The sequence below is a fragment of the Hylaeus anthracinus genome, unplaced genomic scaffold (assembly GCF_026225885.1).
Source record: "Hylaeus anthracinus isolate JK02 unplaced genomic scaffold, UHH_iyHylAnth1.0_haploid 12000, whole genome shotgun sequence".
In the NCBI taxonomy this organism is placed as follows: Eukaryota; Metazoa; Arthropoda; class Insecta; order Hymenoptera; family Colletidae; genus Hylaeus; species Hylaeus anthracinus.
In genome coordinates, this window is record NW_026534347.1 from 9,179,148 (window position 1) to 9,197,461 (window position 18,314).

Here is an 18,314-nt window from a genome sequence, read left to right on the forward strand (position 1 = left end):
TCTATAACTTTAACATCGATATGAGTGTTTATCGTTTCATCACTGCTATCATCACAATCTGATAAACAATTCGTGTATAAATATAGTAAATTTTTTCACAGTCCTAAAGACTGACTCCAAATTGAAAGATCTATAGCTACAATGATCGATGATAGCCTACTTTACTCTTCTTACTTGCTTTAAACAAACATGTTAGTTCTGCGATAGTCGAGCATGCATGGCATCGTAAACATGCGTTTAAGAGCGATAATAGTTCAAGTAACGTATACGTGTCATCCACCACTGAAATGATAGGGGTCGTAAAACAGCGTATCGCTCTCACTGAAAATTCCTTCAACACATTGACTTTCAGACTGTTTCACATGGAAATGTCTACAAAACGACAATTTTGTCTCGAGACTATTGAAAATTAGATAATTTAACACTTCCCCTAGTATTGAACTTTTCTATTCTCACCAAACTCACTAATCCTATCTAGATTCATTTCGATTACCCCCTCACCTTAGAAATGAATCTTTTCAGTTCCTTAATAGAAAGCCTTGGTCACCAATTTCTAGGTGATGTGGCGACCAACGTGTTAAAATTAATTGTTGAAATACCTCAGTGAAAAGGTTTGTCGTCCACGCGTGGATGACGTGGCCATGAACGTGTTGAACATCGTCCCAAACGGAGTCACACACGCAAGGGTACCAGGAAACAGGGGTTCCACGCGAAGAGGATGAAAGTCGGTGTACACATACCTGGAAGGAAGGGAAAGAAGGTTGTCGGTCGTGGAAAGAAGAACGTGGGCCAGCTTCGAAGAAAGAGAGAGCCTGGAATGGAGACTCCGCGACGGAGTCACGGCTGGCATGCTGGCGGGAAAGAGAGGAAGGTCGACGCTGGAGAACCGAACCGCGGAACGAGAACGGAGGTGGAAAACAGCGACGAAACAAAGAAGAATCGAGGACTTGCGTGGGCGACGGAGAAATGATCGGCGTTAGAGGAACCCGCTGAGGTCGAAGCGAGAGAAAACACGTCCGAAGGGAGAAAAAAAGGTGAGAGGACCAAGAACGCGACCAGAACGTGAGGGACGAAGAGGACGAGGAACGTGGAAGGTGGAAAAGAAGCCGAGGCAGAGACCTACATATTCCGTGGGGCCAATGAGAAGGCGCAATATGGCGTTACAGTACACTCATCCTTTTCCAACGCGTTCGCCTGATCTCGGAACGGAGCGCAGCGCAGCCAGCCGTCAGTGGGAGAGGGATAGGGGAGGTGGGTGGACGAAGGTAGCTCCGATGAGTAGAGCGCGACACGACTCAGTTGCTCACGAGCATTCGCCAGAGTAAGAACCGAATAATGGCTGTCCGTTCGAAGAATACCGCGGGTGTCGTGCTCGCGGCGTGCCGTACGGTGCTTCTCGTGTTCGTCGCCGTTCTTGTTTTCGCCGATGCCGATCAAAAGCAGTCGGGACTGAAGGTCGAGAAGCTGTACGTGCCGGAAGTTTGCGACGCCAAGTCGAAGATCGGTGACCAGCTGACGATGCACTACACCGGCACGTTGCTGGACGGTACCAAGTTCGACTCAAGGTCAGTGACACCCTCCCACGACAATCGCTTCCACCGAGTCGGGATTCACTTCCTGTTTAGGGAATGCGTGAATCCTCGTAACGATCAGCGGAACAGTGTACGATTTTTCAATCTAATCGCGCGGAACCAACGTGCCCGGACTCGTGGTGGATTTTTCACGATAACGAATGAAACTCATTCCTGAATGCGTTAAAAAATGATATACTAAAATAAACCGTTAAGGACGAACTTTAAAATTGAAATCGAAGAAAATAACATTCGTCGGTTCGTTAAGCTTAATTGTTAAGTACAATGTTCAAAATAGAAATATAACGTTACTTAATGTACGATCTTTAGTTGGCTACTAAAGAAGTGTTTTGTGTTTTTAAAATCAATTTTACATTATTTACTTTTTCTTTCGTAGTATCATACCGCCACGTCATCTAGTTAGCTGTTGAGTATCGTTTGGAGTAGAAATCCAACTGGAGCACAACTGGGAGGTTGTGCACAGAATTGGAGTAAATTTCTCGTGGTGATAAATTCCATTTCTCGTTGTGTATATTAAAGTACAGTATGTTCATGTTAAAAGTATTTACCTCGATTTGTAACTCGTAAAGTGTTCACGAAGAAAATTCTAAACGAGGATCGAAACGCGTGTCTAACAAAGATACGTAATCGCTTGTAATTCATATTAATTTATTCATTTGGCATTGGCATGCAACAAGCGACATAAATAACTGCAGTCTGAATTATAAAATGAAATGGTACTCCATTTTACAGTGAACGAGGATAACATTATTTCGACAACTGTTGAATGAAGATGTGTTAAGAACACGTGTTAAGAATTACTCGCTGTATTTGAAGACAATTTTGCCCATCTCTATTTGCCTTTCCTCGTGGACCGTACGTCATGTGATGCCATGTGTGCCTCGTCTTTCTTAACTTTGAGAACAGTACGAATAAGGAACTTTCTTCGCAAAAGAAAACCGAAGACTCCATTTATTATTACCTCTAATCTATGAATTCGTACCTCTGGCTCTGCTCCGATTTAAGCTTATGTTTACATTTCTATTTATACGTTTATTCTCTTAAAGGTTGCCGCGTAACCGTCGACACGTTGATTTAGTAAATAATCGAACACTGCTCCGATATTACCGATCATAATCAATTTCACACGCTGTCGTACATATTAACCAGGGAAAAAGAATTTTAGAAAATTTCTAAACCCTATTTCCTGTATATACGAGTTGATCTGCTCCATTTTCCCTGTGCACGTGTCAAGTATTGCGCGTCAGTGGCTTTCTTTCAGTGTCTCGACGCTTTTTCCTTGAACGTTTAAAGAGGTCGTCGGGTCGGTGAACGAGCACACGTTACTTCGGAAGGTTATGGTTTCGTGAAGTTCGCCAGTCGTGTGGTCCGAGGGAACTGGTGTTCCAGATCCAGATGTTAAATGTTCGCGTACACGTAGGACGGGATGATGTCAACGAACGACGGTCTCGTTTCGTACCGATTAGGAAAAGAGGTTGAGTAGTTAAGGCTCGTTTTCACGTGACGCCAAGTCGTGTCTTTTAACGCTGTGGTGTATCGAATTTCATGACGTTTATCATCGTGAAAATTTGAATATCGTGTGGTATTCTTAGTCACATGTGTTACGTTTATCATGATATCATTTTGGAAAGTGAGTCAAGTTTGTATTATTAAGCCAGTTATTCTTTTACGTTTTTTGTCAAACATAGATAAATAGTTAATTATATTTCAAGTTTTTTTTTTTCTATATGAATCACCTGTTACAATATGCGAATAAAATATATATTGCGTTTTTACTTTCGAATACATTTGTTTATACTCGCTTTACTGCGCCCTTTTCGTTACCATTATAAGTGTACGGTCAATTTTATTAATGTCTGTACGTGCTCCACATGAAGCATAAAATAAATGAAGACTGATTGGGTTAAGAAAAGACATTTAAACCGAATCGACTAAATATTCCGTCGACTAGGAATGGGAAGTACGGTTGGAGAAACGACCTCGGTGACGAGGTTGCACCTGTGGTACGGAGTATAATTAATTCATTTGATAAAATCAAACCGAAGGTTCGTACACCGTCGAGCCAAGAAAGGATATTACGGAGTATCGATGATTCGTAGTCCAGGCCCCTCGAATAGCTCGAACTAGAAACGCTCGTAAATCGTAGACGTTCCAGAAGGCAGACTTTGAGTTTCTGTTTGTACGAACAGTCTCTTGAAACGATCGATGACCTCGGTTGAAATTCGATCGTATTAGGTTGTCCCGAAAGTTTCTTTCGCGAGTTGCATTCAATTATTTTATGTGGTCGTGTTTATATAAATAGACAATCTAATTTCATAGATATTCATGTTTGTAACAGTAATGGAGCAAAATGAATCGTGCACAATTCAGTAATGTAACATGAATCATAAACTATTGTGCATGTATTACTTATTAATAAAGCGAAAGAAACTTTTGGGACAACCTAACATATCCTGGCTAGCCCGTATGTTTACACAAAGGAAGCCTTGAATGAGACTAATTAGACACCGTCCGGTTCGAACGACCCATTTTGACGATTAGTGGTCTACCATACTCGAAGTTGGGCGAAAGACTTGATTAGCTACAAATTTACGACACGAAATGGAATGCAGACAACTTTTGTTGAGTTGTTTGTTCGATAAGAAGAGTATTATAATTTTTACATTTCGTACTAAATGAATTAACACTAAACTTGCCATGAAATTTATGTTGTTTAATGTTCATGACATTTATCAGCTTAATTTATCATACATTTTTAAATTGTGCAATTTTTTATACGCAATACATGAATTACATACAATTGTCTCGTGTATTATTTAATTTAGTATCAAGAGAAATATTTGTCACATTTAATTGAATAACACAACATTAATAAAAGACGAACATCCAAAAGATGAACATCCAAAAGACGAAACATATGGTACTACTTTAATTTACATTTCTATACGTCGTCTGTGCATGAAAATATGAATTTGCATAATCATCCGCATCCTACTTGCATCCGCTTGTAAACGTAGCAAACGAATCGCTAAATGCTGCTTCCGTTCGTTATCAGTTACTCGAATTAAATTTCGCCTATCTCTGCCCGTATGGTTACAAGGAATGACGTCGACGTAAATCAACGTGGATCTGTACGAAGATTGGGCAGGATGGTTAAACGTTGACGGACTCGTTCGAACGCGAAACGTGGTCTCGCACGATTGGAGCGCATGATCTGCCAACGTGGACACTTTACTCGAGGAACGCGTAAACACATGACCCGACAAGTGGTCTGTTAATGTGCTAACGGAGTTCATGCTTTTTATACCGCGTGCGTTTTATATATCGCAATTTTTTTGAGTCCGACGCACTCGATTATTGTGCCAATGACGTGGTCATATTGAAATTTTTAGCAGACCTCACCGAGAACACTCGTAACTCAAACATTTATATGTATACAGGGTGTCCCAAAACTCGAGGAGGAGCCGGAAATGGGAGGTAGCTGAGACGATTCTGAACAAAAATTTCCTTTGCAAAAATGTCGGATGGGGCTTCGTTAAGGATATATTAAGGGAAAACACCGACCAATCAGAGCGCGCGTAGACCGTTGGAGCGGCCGCGGTAGCGAAGGCTACGCGCTAGGTCGATGTTTCGATGCACGTCACTTGTTCGCGTGCAAGCGCGGCCACCAGCGCGTAGCCTACGCTACCGCGGCCGCTCCAACGGTCTACGCGCGCTCTGATTGGTCGGTGTTTTCGCTTAATATCTCCTTAACGAAGCCCCATCCGACATTTTTGCAAAGGAAATTGTTGTTCAGAATCGTCTCAGCTACCCCCCATTTCCGGCTCCTCCCCGAGTTTTGGGACACCCTGTATATCGATTTTGACGCAGCCGTAAATTTTGTAATAAATTTCCTGCGATAGATCGAAAACTCTTTTTTGCTCTGTTTTTTAATCGAGTTCATAGATATTTTATAGATATTCTCACTGAAGTATGTATAGGTGTTTGTGTGGTGGTAAAAAATATTTACGAATGATTGTTCCGTGAAACGTGGAGAAAGTTATTGTTCGAATTTACGACCAATCAAAAATTAACCTCCTAGCATGTGCCGCGGGGTTTATTTGTTAGAATTTGGAGCACGCGCCGTAACTTCTAAAATAGAAGCCTGAGTCAGTATCGATAACGGGATATCTCAACAACGAAGCGACTCGAGCGTTTCAGAACGCTTGAAATCGGATTTGACAGTAGGTTTACTTACGCTTCTGTCGTCCATTCTACACAATTGTTCGCAGAATTAATTGCTCGTCGATATGGAGGCGACAAACTTGCTATCGATCGTTAATCAATGGCGATTTCTCGTGAAACGTGGCGTTCTCAAGCATATGCTACTGACGAATCGAAAACTTTATTTTTGCAATTTGTAACAGAAACGCTAGCCTTTTCTGATCCTGTCTTTGTACTTTTTTTTTGTAGAATCTTTGCAACAGAAAATTTTTTAACTAATTGATCATTGAAAAAATCGTTTATTGGATAGCTGTGTATATAATATTTAGTAAATACTTGTGCAACATCGCCGTACAAAAATGAAGCAAAATTCAGGAGGCAAGAGAGAAAGAGAATTTTTGTTTTTTTTTTTTGTTTCAGTTACGACGGCAATGGAATTTTTAATTTCTTTCACTAGTCACGACAGCGATGGAATTTTTTACTCGGAGATATGATTGTTGAAAACCTCTTCTGTATCAGTGGCGCTGATAACCGTTGTGATAATATTCGTTAAGTATATTCGCGAATAAACGAGACCTTATCGCGCATTCAGGCAACCTTCATTGCTAGATTAAATAATCATACTTTCTTGGCTGTCAGTGGTCCTAAGATTATCGTGCTTGGATTTTTCGTGCTCTGAATAATTAAGAATGACTTAATAAGCTCGTGCAAAGGGAAATAAAGTTGAAGAGTGTAATATTTTTCGTACTTAAGAGGCTATTTATATTTCTATGCTGCATAAATAGATGAACTTTAACATAGTTATCTGTTGATTCTTTTTCTTAGATAAATTATTAAGGTTGTTTCTTTATTATAGCGGATTAAGTCATGCTGTGTATATAATCGTTTCTGCATCACAGTATTCATTGAGTTGCTTTCAATCACTTAAACAGTTAAATGAAATTGACAAATTATTTGTTGTAATGTGACTACCAAAATAAAAGGATTCGAATGATTTTTAAGAGACTGGAAGTCTTGGAAAATATGTATTTCAAGTTTTATTAGAAGATCTTCGAAAATCTAAGAAATGAGAATATCAATTTATTTCTAAGGATCTAAAAGCAAGATAATCTTGAATACCTAATATTTTGAAAATTCAATTCTTTTTTAATTAAAACATTGTACGACGAAATTTGAAAGCAGTTTCTCTCGAAACGACATTTTCCGACCTGATCGAAGTAACATCTCTGGAACCAATCGACCGATAGACTCGAAATTTGACAGACATATAAAATAAATGTCCCTCTATCGACCAAATAAGATCAACTCGATATCTGTGAGAGGTTTCTCCTTCGCTTGCAAGTGCTCCAAAATTTAGCTATCGACTTCTTCCATTTTTCTACTTCTGTAATATATTTGGAAAACTATCGAGTGAAGAAAATTAGTAAGACTATTACTCAAAGTATGTACTCTCAACACACTCGCGACCAGCAGATGTTTTACGTTTCTAATACCGAGTACTGATGTAAATAATAAAAAATGTTTTGAAATATCAGTGTTGTAAATATATAATGTATAGAATAAAAAAATTTTCATAATATTTTTATAACCAGAAATGGAATTTGAAGTGCATGAATTCACGTCACATATTATTAGTATCGCTAGGAAAATTTCCTAAATGTATACATTCGTTCTTTTTCGCGTGAAAGGTGGTTCGATGTCTTTACAGAAAACTTTTGTCGGTCGACGAGTAACATATTGTCGATTATTGTTTTTTTTTTTCACGGACGAAGTAGCTCGCGGAAGGGCGCGTCAGCGCTCTTTGTGATTCAAATTCAATATTACCAGCGAAAACTGCGGCCAGCGCGCTCTTTGAGGTCGTAATATCGCGCGAAATTATATCACGTTCGGATAAACGTCCTCGCGCGCTGCGCTCTCGTGTTTTCATAATCATTTCCCTAAATCATCGCTCGTTAAAACTTCCGTGGAACGTTTCGCCTTTTGCGAACTCCGCGTTTGAACGTTTCCTCTCTCTCTTTTTCTCCCCCGTTTCTCCCTTTGGGGTATATCGGTGTTTCGAACCCGCTCTCTCGTGTGTTGCTTTGACGCTGAGATTAATAAAAACGTGAAAAGTTTTACGCATCGGTTTGAAAATTTTCGCATGCATGGCTTTCAGCGAACCGGGGCATTGTCTTTGGTCTATTTTGTTTAACGCAGTCGCTGCAAGAAACAAGAATTAAATTATTAATCGAGATATTGAGCTGACACGTGAATCTTGTATTGTTTCTTTTACGATCAATACAAGTTTTAGTTTATCTTTTGCGAAAGCAATTTTTTGGCTAAACTTGTTGGAGTGTTAGGAGTATTCATAATAAAACATGCGGAAATTTTGTGAAGTTACTAGTTAACATACAACTGATTATCCTTACTGCATCATCCATAATTATTTCTGGAAAACAACCTTCAAGATGCAGTATTTTATGAGTACTTACATCTTCGTGAAAAAGGAAAAACAATCTTATTTTTTCTTTTAAATTTTGTATACATAATTCGAAACTCATAATTCTAAATATAGAATAAATTGTATGAAGTAGTATTACATGAACAAATAACTTTATAGTAATTACAAATAATTACAAATATAAATTTCAGCATTTACAGTCATAAGTATTCAAATCGTGTCATTTAATTTACAAATAAAAACTGTTTATTTTATACTTGAGTCAAGTATCCAATATGTTAATTGGAAAACCGGTTTTTCGATCGCAACAAGTTCCGATCGATACCGATAAGTCTTTAGTCTTTTTAGAGTTCCTTCGTCATGAAACGGATTTTAGATTAATCGTTGGCGATCCCGCGATCAATTGATGGGTTCTTTGGTGCAAACTGGATCCTGATGGATTGGGGAACGATAATGATACCCGACTCGGGCGACGCGTTGCCGCGTTTAAATTGTTTCGTGGGCCGTTACCGATACCGTTAATCGTGGGGCCAGCGAACGCACTCCGCCGAGAAAAGTTAATACCACGTTTGGAGGTCATGAGCGTCGGTGAACTCATGCGGTACCAATGGAATGTGGCGTCTCAGTACGGGAGTATGAAGCCTTCTTATGGTTTTGAAAGAGAACTTCATGGTTAGACGGACGCGTTGAAAAATATTGGGAACATATATTATTTACAATTTATCTACATATAATCTAATCAATTATTATGCACTATTACTTTACTTGCTGGGTGAGTCAAGTAAATGTGATAATTGATATAAATCCGATATCAGTGCATTCAGAGAAAAAGGTGAAGGGTCAAAAGATTACTATAATTGTGAAATCAAATTTTTTTAGAAGTGCAATGGTGCATGTGCAATCGATAATTGCATTACTTTTTTAAATGGAAATGGAAATTTTTTAAATGAAACTTTTTATCGTTCGATAGAGTAAATTTGACTAAGTGGAATGCATAACGAAGAAGACGAATGTTATATTTGGAATCAGGGTCCCCAAAAACCCCTAGATACAAAGTTTCATCAAAATCGAATCACGTTTTGCGTTTCGAAGCCGCCATTTTGAATTTCTTAATTTTTAGTTCGGATTTGGAATCAGCGACTACAGAAACCTTTGGATACCAAGTTTCATTCAAATCGAATCATTTTTCGCATTTTTGTCTTCTGTATGGGAGCCGCCATTTTGAATTTCTAAATTTTGAGTACAGATTCGGAATCAGCGACTCCGAAAACCTCTGTATACCAATTTTCATTCAAATCCAAGCACTTTTCGCATTTTGGTCTTCTATACTGCAGCCGCCATTTTGAATGTCTAAATTTTGAGTTCAGATTCGAAATCAGCGACTCCAGAAACCTCTGTATACCAAATTTCATCAAAATTGTTCAAAAGGAACTCTAGGTATTCAAGGGAAACCCCATAAGGGTGATTGTTGACAACTCTTTGCGGAGTTACCCCTTCCACCAAGAAATACTACGCCAGGCCCTGTGTTTACGATTTTGTCTACTTTACTACTAGTGCGTACGCATTTCCGGGTATTGATGTAGGACAATCAGTCATTCATAAATCAATGAAATAGGCTGTCATATAAGGTATTCGATACGACACTTTGAAGTGACATAACTCAGCGTAGAATCATCCGATTTTAATCTAACAAAAATCAAATTGAAGGGCGGAATTTCTACTATCTAATAAATAGTTATTATCATTGTTAGATACTCTTAAACAATTGTTTTTTTATGTAAATGTATGTAACTTAAAAGTGTCGTAACTCGTCCAATTTTATTCTAACAAGACTCAAATTAAAGATCAGAATTTTTAGTATCTGATAGATAGGTACTTTCTCCTTAGTCCTTTCGTCATTCTACGTAAAAAAAAGTATTAAGGTAAAAAAATAATTACTTTTTCAGATATTTTAAACTATCGTTTGTAGTGAAAAATATGCACCCTGATTCTTGTATGGAACAGCCATTTTATGGAAGCTTGATAACCATCTAGTCAATGTAATGTAGAAACCTTTAATCAAATTCATTAATTTCACGCCAATTTTTAGAACCAAAGCTGCCAGAATAGGATGGTAATTTTTACTTTTTCGCAATAACTGAAAAAGGTCACATGTGTCGTGTCTGACATGACCCAATTAATTCTATCGCTACAAGATACAGTTCCATCTATTTTTACAGAGCGAATCATATATTTTTTTCGTGCGAGTCTGATGCTTCTCGTTATTTTGCGTATGAAAGCAGCAAGGTATGGATATTGAAATGTGAATTATTTACGAGATACGGCAGTACCGATTATTCAAAGTACCTGGAGCACAGGATGTTGGAATAATCGATTCTTTGGGTAATCTTGGATGACTAGGTTTTAGAGGAATAAAAGATCGTTTATTATGTAATATTCGGTACGGTTTAAAGTATAGAAAGTTTACTTAACTTTGTTTAACTTCATAAAAAAGTAACAGCAGAAGCATCGTTAATAATCGATTAATGAAAATAATAAGTTGGTCAAGTCGACCAAGTTAGCAGATCTAGCGTGATATTTTAAAAATGTCAACTTACCGTATAGGTTACATCCGTGGCACAGAATTGCTTCCAAAATATCGTTTACAAAGGGATTTTGTTCGCGTTAAACGCACATCGATAGCTTTTCGAAAACCTCGTACCGAGCGGACCTCCGCTCAGTGACGCGCGGATAAAAAGAAGAATTATTGTTCAGTGTAACTTTTGATTCCCGCGCTTGTTTGGTGCGCTTGAATTGATCCATTGAGCCTAGCGTTTTCCGCCCGATATTATGCTCTAGTTCTTTTTTTTTCCTTTTTTATCGCGTGACTCGCACAGAAAAGTGGTCCTTTCCGCGACGAAAAATTCGCCCGGAATACGCACCGCGCGTTCATTCGCCTTTTGTTAGCCGGGTTAATTCATGCCCGCCGCGGATTGTTGCGCAAACAATGTTGCTAAATGTCGTACGAAAACCGCAGTATGCATTGTGCTTGTTTTCACGCATAAACTGTAAAATTCAGTTTACAGCGAGAGGCGAAAGAAAGTCCGTCGTTGTTGCGTACGGGTTGGAAATAGCATGAATTACGGGAAACCAACGTTCAGAACGTACGTGAAAAAAATAACATATTCGTTTTTCTTCCGGCTATTGCTCGACATTCATCGCGTGTTTTCTCAGCTGTTGCTTTTTGTTACAGAATGGATGGTCATGCGGTTGGTTCTATCTTGAAATAAATTTGTTGGTTATTGTTTTAATAATTGCGGTAGTGTTTGTCGAATTTTATTTCTCATTTGACTATCGAATAGCTTGATTCAAGAATGTACGACGTTTATCTGAATATTGGAATAATTTATTACGTTTTAAAGTGTGAGAGATTAATTCCTTTCAGATAATATTCGTAATTTTTGACACAATTATAATCGTTTAAGGGAAGCAGCTCTTTTTTTTGTTATGCCCTCCCATGGCTTTAATTTTCGAGACAGTTATATGACTATCAAACAGCAAAATCAGGTGCAAAAAAAAGTTTTCCTTTGTCATATTATTTAAGGAAGACATTCCTTCCATCTAAATAACTATATATAATCCCTTCGTTTTAATCTAGAAAAAAAAGTCGAATTACAAATCGTCGTACATTTAAACACAGGCCTGATTTGTATGCTCGTTAGCCAGATTCAAGCAATTACCTGGTTAGTTCTTTTTTATACAATTAAAAGTAATCCTCATCTCGCGTGATCTAATTGCCCAAGTAAATTAGTCGCCACGTATAAAGCACTGTAACGGCAGCAAGCCTTCGAACGTAGTCGCTTCCAGTGGGAAGGAGAGAGGCAATTACACGGCACGAGATTAATTCCAGTCCTTTCGCTTTGGAACACGGAGAAGAAAGTGAGTCAACGACGCGTTCGCGCGATTATCAAAAGCTTCGGGAGCCTTTCTTTCCGGATGCTCGTTGCTCGTCGATTGCCACTTGGCCCGTTTCTGCCGCGACACATACGCGCCACGATTTCATCCATTCTTTCCAATAAGCTTCGCAGTTTCGTCGAGCACCTGCTTATTGTCACGCGCTATTGAGCGCGCCCGGTTAGCGAGACGGCTTGTAAGTTCACCAGACGCTGAGTGCATCGCGAAATCGACGCGGAAACAATCACCGTTTCCTTAAAAAATATATATATAGAGAGAGAAAATCAAATATCGTAGGATGCAATGCAATGCTTGGCGTTTTAATCGAGTTTGCTTTGTTTGCTACTTTCGTGAGCTGTCTGAGATAACACCTGACTACAATAGAGAGTTGTAACAAGCTAGAATAAACACCTTTCTCACATATGTTTCTTTGTGGAATTTGTTTTGCTCGAAGATGACAATAAGAAATAAATTTACGAATGCTTTCACCTAGTATCACGAGTTTCCTACAACTCAAAGCAAGGTGCAGAAATTGTAACGAAATAATTGTTTCTAAGAATATCCCAATTACTGCACGAGATCCGATCCAAAAATTCATCTAATGTTTCGGCACGCAAACCAATAATCACAATAACCTCCATGATATCAAATCTCGCGCTTGCCCTTTAAAAAGAATCTAAAGTTCGTCTACTTCCCTATCAAAGACACAAGGGAGAACCCTCTTAAGCGGGTTCTACGTGCGGTGGTTTATAGTTGCCCGTTGAGGTTACGAAAAAATGCGCGTTCCACGTCTGGTTCGCTACAGGTTTTATAAGGTTCTTGGGACGCAACACCCGTTTAAATATTCCGGTCCCTTTCGCCCTTTCACCTTTTCACGGGGATGGGGTGGGAAGGCAGCTGGCGCCACAACCAAGGGCGAAAACGTTGGCTCCATTTGGCACGACTCCGCCAGTTTCCTCGGCCACGGGGCTGAGTTCTCAGCCGAGCACCAAGTTTTGCACCACGAGCCGCCCGTTCCCAGAGCGAATCTTCGATTGAGTTGGTTTTTGTTCTGCGAACACGCCGCGCTGTGTCGAGGCCATGAAAACTGTATAAGGAGTTCCAACTATGTAGTGTAGAAGTGTTATCAAAAAACCGAGCTTTAAGTTATGAATATTTCTACCATTCGCGGCGCAAGTCAACACAGATATACGTATATGATAACACATACACATATGACATATATATGTATATATCGTAGTCTGTGTGCACTAGCGCCACGAGTGGACGAAATATTCATAACTTAAAGCTCGGGATTTTGATAACAGTTTTCTAGTAACTTTCGTATGGAGTTGGAACTCCTTATACAGTCTTCATGGTCAAGGCTTTAATCTACTCCCACCCTCGTCCATTCTTCCTGTGCATCCGTTTGCCTTCTGTCTGCCGCGTATTTCTCCGAGGCGCGTCGGATGTCAACCTCTGATGCGCATCTCCTAAGGTGCGTTAAGTAGGTGTGACGAATGCTATGTTGGCACTATTGAAAATAATGGGGCGCACAGGGGAGAAAAGGAAGGAAAAATTGGGTGGGAAAAATTGAAAGAAAATTCTGAATTTTAAAATGAACAATCGTGGGATACGATGCATGTAGTGCTTAATAGTTTATGGATTGGTTAATTCGGAAAAGTCGGAGTGCAAAGGGTTAACCATTTGCGCTCTAGAGGTAACTCTCAGTCACCATTAGGTTTCACGCAGCAAATCTACAATACCTAATGTTTCATTTAAATTTAATTTCTTTGGAGCTCCAAGTGTCGATAAAATGTTTGTCGGCGAGTTAAAGGTGACCTTATTCTCAAATCTAGATAGGTTAGAATTCATGGCAATAGAATGCTAAGAAACATCTCCAGTTGCTGGTAGATAGCAGAAAATAGGCCTCGAGTGCAAAGGGTTAAAATATATTTTATTATTTTTAAAGACGCAGTATCCATCACAAGACCTCTTTTATTACGAAATTTGCTTAAACATCTCTCAGTAACAATTTAGCCATGGTCGACGACATCATAGTTCGGAGAAGGTTGCATTCGATACACGGACGCTGTAGATTGCTCGAGAATTCGGCGAACGTAACGGAAGCGAAACGCCAATAGAAACTTAATCGGTGCCTCACGGTGTTTTGCGAATGACGGGCGTCAATCTGACGACGCCGACGCTTTGCATAACCGTGCACGTCCCCGAAGACGAGCGTTGTGTACACGTTCGACATGCGATCGGTCATGTTGCGAAATAGAAAGAACCTGAGGGAGCCGAGGAACGAACGACCGTACGCTAGAAACTGACACAGACACAACCTCGATAAAGCAGGTATCTAACCCGACGGTGGCTTAAACAGATAAGGAAAATGATATCGAAGGGGAAAACAAGCTAATAGAAAAACGAAACCAGAGATAGATTTTCGGGTTTCAGGAATTACATCTTTTTGTCAGAACCAGCCACTTTCTTGTTTAAGAAATGATAAATAATGATGGGGAATCAATCTTAGATTAAACTCTGTTGTATTCCGCTTGATTCGTTACTTTATTATTATTATACAAGTACAACGTCGAGCGAAATTGAACGAAGTTAACAAAGGTATACGCGTGGTACTGGCTATGGATTCTCGTATCGAGACGGTTCAGACAATTCTGAGTTCAAAGGGAAAAGTAGTGGGCTTTATAGGTTTGGGAAAGATAGAAAATGGAAGGATAGGAATGATCTTAAATGTAGTGGTCAGCAAAGGAGAGGTAGCGAGGTCGAGGTCCGGGATGACTAGTCAGGATGAAATCATTAGTTATCGAAAGAAGAAATTTGGAATGTTTGCTGCTGGAGTTTGACGGAGGATGAGAAGAAGAGAGTTATCTTAACTAAAGCTAATACAAAGATTATGTTAGCATACAACAACTCCTGTAAATTTGTTTATAGGGTTAGCATAAAAAAAATGGCAATTAGTAAATTGCCAAGTACTTGTGACTCAGTAACATTTTTATGAGATGCATACTAAATACAAATTTCGAATAACAAATGGAAGACAAAGAATTTTGTGATTTGTTGAGTGAAATTATATAGTGACAGTGCGTGCACCACTATTCAAGAGTTATATTTTTATTTCCTCATTGTTAAATGGTCTACTCTTATATTAAATAAAATTTCATTTTTAAATTCGATTATTATCGTACAAGTAATACGTTGCCTTCTATTTGTCATTTTAAACTTTCATCTAGATAAGAATGTTACTCGTCTCTGGTCGATAACCACAGCTGGTAAATATATGCATGGAGCACGGACGTGTGATGAATAAAAGAGGTGATAGCGTACGGCATCACAGGCCAAGGTAAGGAATATTTTAAAGCGGTTAGTGGAATAGTCAATTGCTCGAATTGAAAGTACTCCGCGGACGCGTTGACTTTCCGTCACACGTATCAGGTCATCCTGCAAATTAGGCGACAATTATTAACAGTCGTTAATCGTCCATATATGTATACATACTCCCCACTTTCTAAAACGCTTATTCGTCTGCCCATTAACTTTTGTATCCATTATTCATCACTCATCCTTAATTTTATTCATTTTACAAGAATTCTTTGACTTATGAAAGGAATTTAATTAGGTAAAAAAGAGTTTCAACATTAATTTTCTAGCAAACGAAGCATCGTATAAAATAAATTTATTGTATTACTTCGATTCATTTCTGAATCTACAATAACTCGATTTTTAACCTGCAATAACTCGATTTTTCGTTTTTGTTTTAGGTAAGTCACGAGCACAGAACGTATTCGAATCTCCGAAATAATCGAATCTACAAATAGTGTCTAAAGAAACTCATCAAAGGTATTTACTATAATTAATGACTTATCATAAAGGATTTAACAGGATTTAAATTATTATTAGGCTATCCTCTAAATATATTCCTTTGAATACGCATTGACTACTAATACGTGTAACCAGATCGGAATGTAATCACCACATGTTAAGTGATTGGACAAAATTATGCTTTCGATCGTTGATACTCTATCATTCTCGTCGAAAATTCGATCACGGACGCAATCATAACTGGAATCCAACGGAAAAGATCCACGATAACGCATGTGCTGGGTAGCTTTAACGCGATTGTGCAGTGAGATGTATAATTATGGCCAGCTTATGTGATCCCATTTGCCGCGCATTTGTATAAGAGCTGGGTATGCGCCTCGAAGCGTGCGCGCAGGCAATATTACCAGATTTTACTGCACGAGCGCCACTTTAGGTTGATTCCCTGTCGCGAACGAAAATGGGACACGTAGAATGTAACGAGATCGGATGCCTCAGGAACGACCAGATTGCTTGGGTACTCGTCAAGATTGCTGCGTACGCGAAACGTCTTATCTTCTCGTTTTATTCGTCGCGCTACGATTAAATCGTCGGCGAGATTGCATTATGCAACGGGAACGCGGATCGCGCTAAGACGACCAGTTCGATCGAGTTTACTTTCGCTTTTGAGCCAGACGTGCGTCTCGAGAGAGTAACAGCTTCTTCCTTTTGCTTGAAAACGTGTCAGACGTGGTCTATCGTGGATGGTCATCCAATTTCTTTGGTTACTCGACGAGTTAGATAATTCCTGTTATTAGTGTTCAATTCTTGGATCTTCAGAAGGAATTTGAAGGCACGTGTGCTCTAATTTTGGCGTGCAAACTCTTGTCTTGACACATGTGCTCCAACCTTAACACATGTGGTCCAACCGTAACACATGTGTTCCAACCTTAGCGCATGCTGTCGCACATGTACAACTTTTCTTTTTGTTTTCTGAATTCCTACCGAAAAAAGTGGGCTTAACACAGAGAAACGGTTTTGTCGATGACCCTAATTGACGAATCTAAGCTTAAATGTCATACCTTTATTATTCCGAAGTTCACTTGTATTTAATTGCAAGATTAATTTCTTGCCAGTCATTGAAAAACTAAATATTCAGGAGCTTATTTTCTAAGTTGGAAACATAAAACTATATAAAGTTCACAAATTACTCTACATATTTTTATACACAAAGTAGAAATCCAATAAGTTAGGTCAAAAGATTATTAATTGTCCATCAATTGCTTTGAATGCATGAAAATGAGTATTAGAGTTCTGATTTACCTTAAAAATTGCCGATGAACATAGATTACAAATTACAGTATTGGCACAGGAAGAGACTAAGCGCGATTAAAGCTCGAATATTCCATTCACAACCTCTTAAGTCTCCTAAGGGTTCCCGGAGTGAAATAGAGAGTGATAAGGCAGGACGAGGTTCAGAAAATTGTATCTCCGTGTCGACGTAGATAAGGTTTTGCATTTTAATGCAAATGTTTGCTCAAAGGAAGCACATGTAAATTCCGTTTCCATCCGATTATTCGTGACGCTTGTCATATTTCTGCGCTATCAACGCCGAAAGAAATTCAGATCGATGGGAGCTCTGGTGCTTGCGCGCCTAAGTAGCCTATTATTTCGTCGCGTTCCATGGATGGGACGAAGCTCGGCTTAAACGTGTTTATCGAGGGACGCTGTTGGACCTATGCAACGCGTAACGAGGAAATCGCGGTAGATATTAACGGGAATTCGAAGCTTATTCTGTTACACAACGAGCATCATCTGATCTTATTTAGCGCGGTTATCGCGTGGACCGCGCCCGATTAGATCCGATCTGCGGGAATCGAATCGTCGGGATACGTCGTCGAGCGCAGCTTGTTCGTCGCAGATAACTTGTTCTTGTAATTGGCAGGCCGTGAATCACGGAAATACGTGTGTGATCGATGAAGGTTTGCCTTCGTTTGGAAACGAGTCGTATCAATTTTGCGTCGGATGCTCCCGTAAATTGATAGAGTCGACCGGTTGTCGTCGGTGTTGGCAAACGTGTAGCGGCGGAGGGGAGGTATAGTGATCGAACATTAACCGAGCATGCTTGGAATAATTGCTGAGGGGTGTCTGCGGGGGAGGATTAGTTAGAATGTTATGTTCTCACATATCTGTAACCCTAGAATTCATTAGTGGGCATTGATAACGTGGTTTTAGTGTTTATGGATTTTTACACTCTTCTGGGAGAGAAAGAATGACAGGTGACAGGCTGGAATTTGTTTGAAGTTGTTGTGTTATTTACTAACATGTCAAATTCTTTTTTTTTACTT

At 39.3% G+C, this 18,314-nt stretch overlaps 1 protein-coding gene across 2 annotated transcripts in view; it reads left to right on the plus strand.

Annotated features, from left to right (window-relative positions):
- Window positions 1–1,270: 1,270 nt before the first annotated feature.
- Window positions 1,271–18,314, plus strand: part of LOC128890187 (FK506-binding protein 2) — a 125,675-nt gene continuing 108,631 nt past the window's right edge. Inside the window, exon 1 of one of the 2 annotated variants that reach the window (XM_054148469.1) lies at window positions 1,271–1,565. In XM_054148469.1, coding sequence (XP_054004444.1) covers window positions 1,336–1,565 — 230 coding nt within the window. In that variant the 5' untranslated portion in view covers window positions 1,271–1,335. The remainder of the gene's footprint in view (window positions 1,566–18,314) is intronic. The other variant, XM_054148470.1, reaches the window with a different exon arrangement.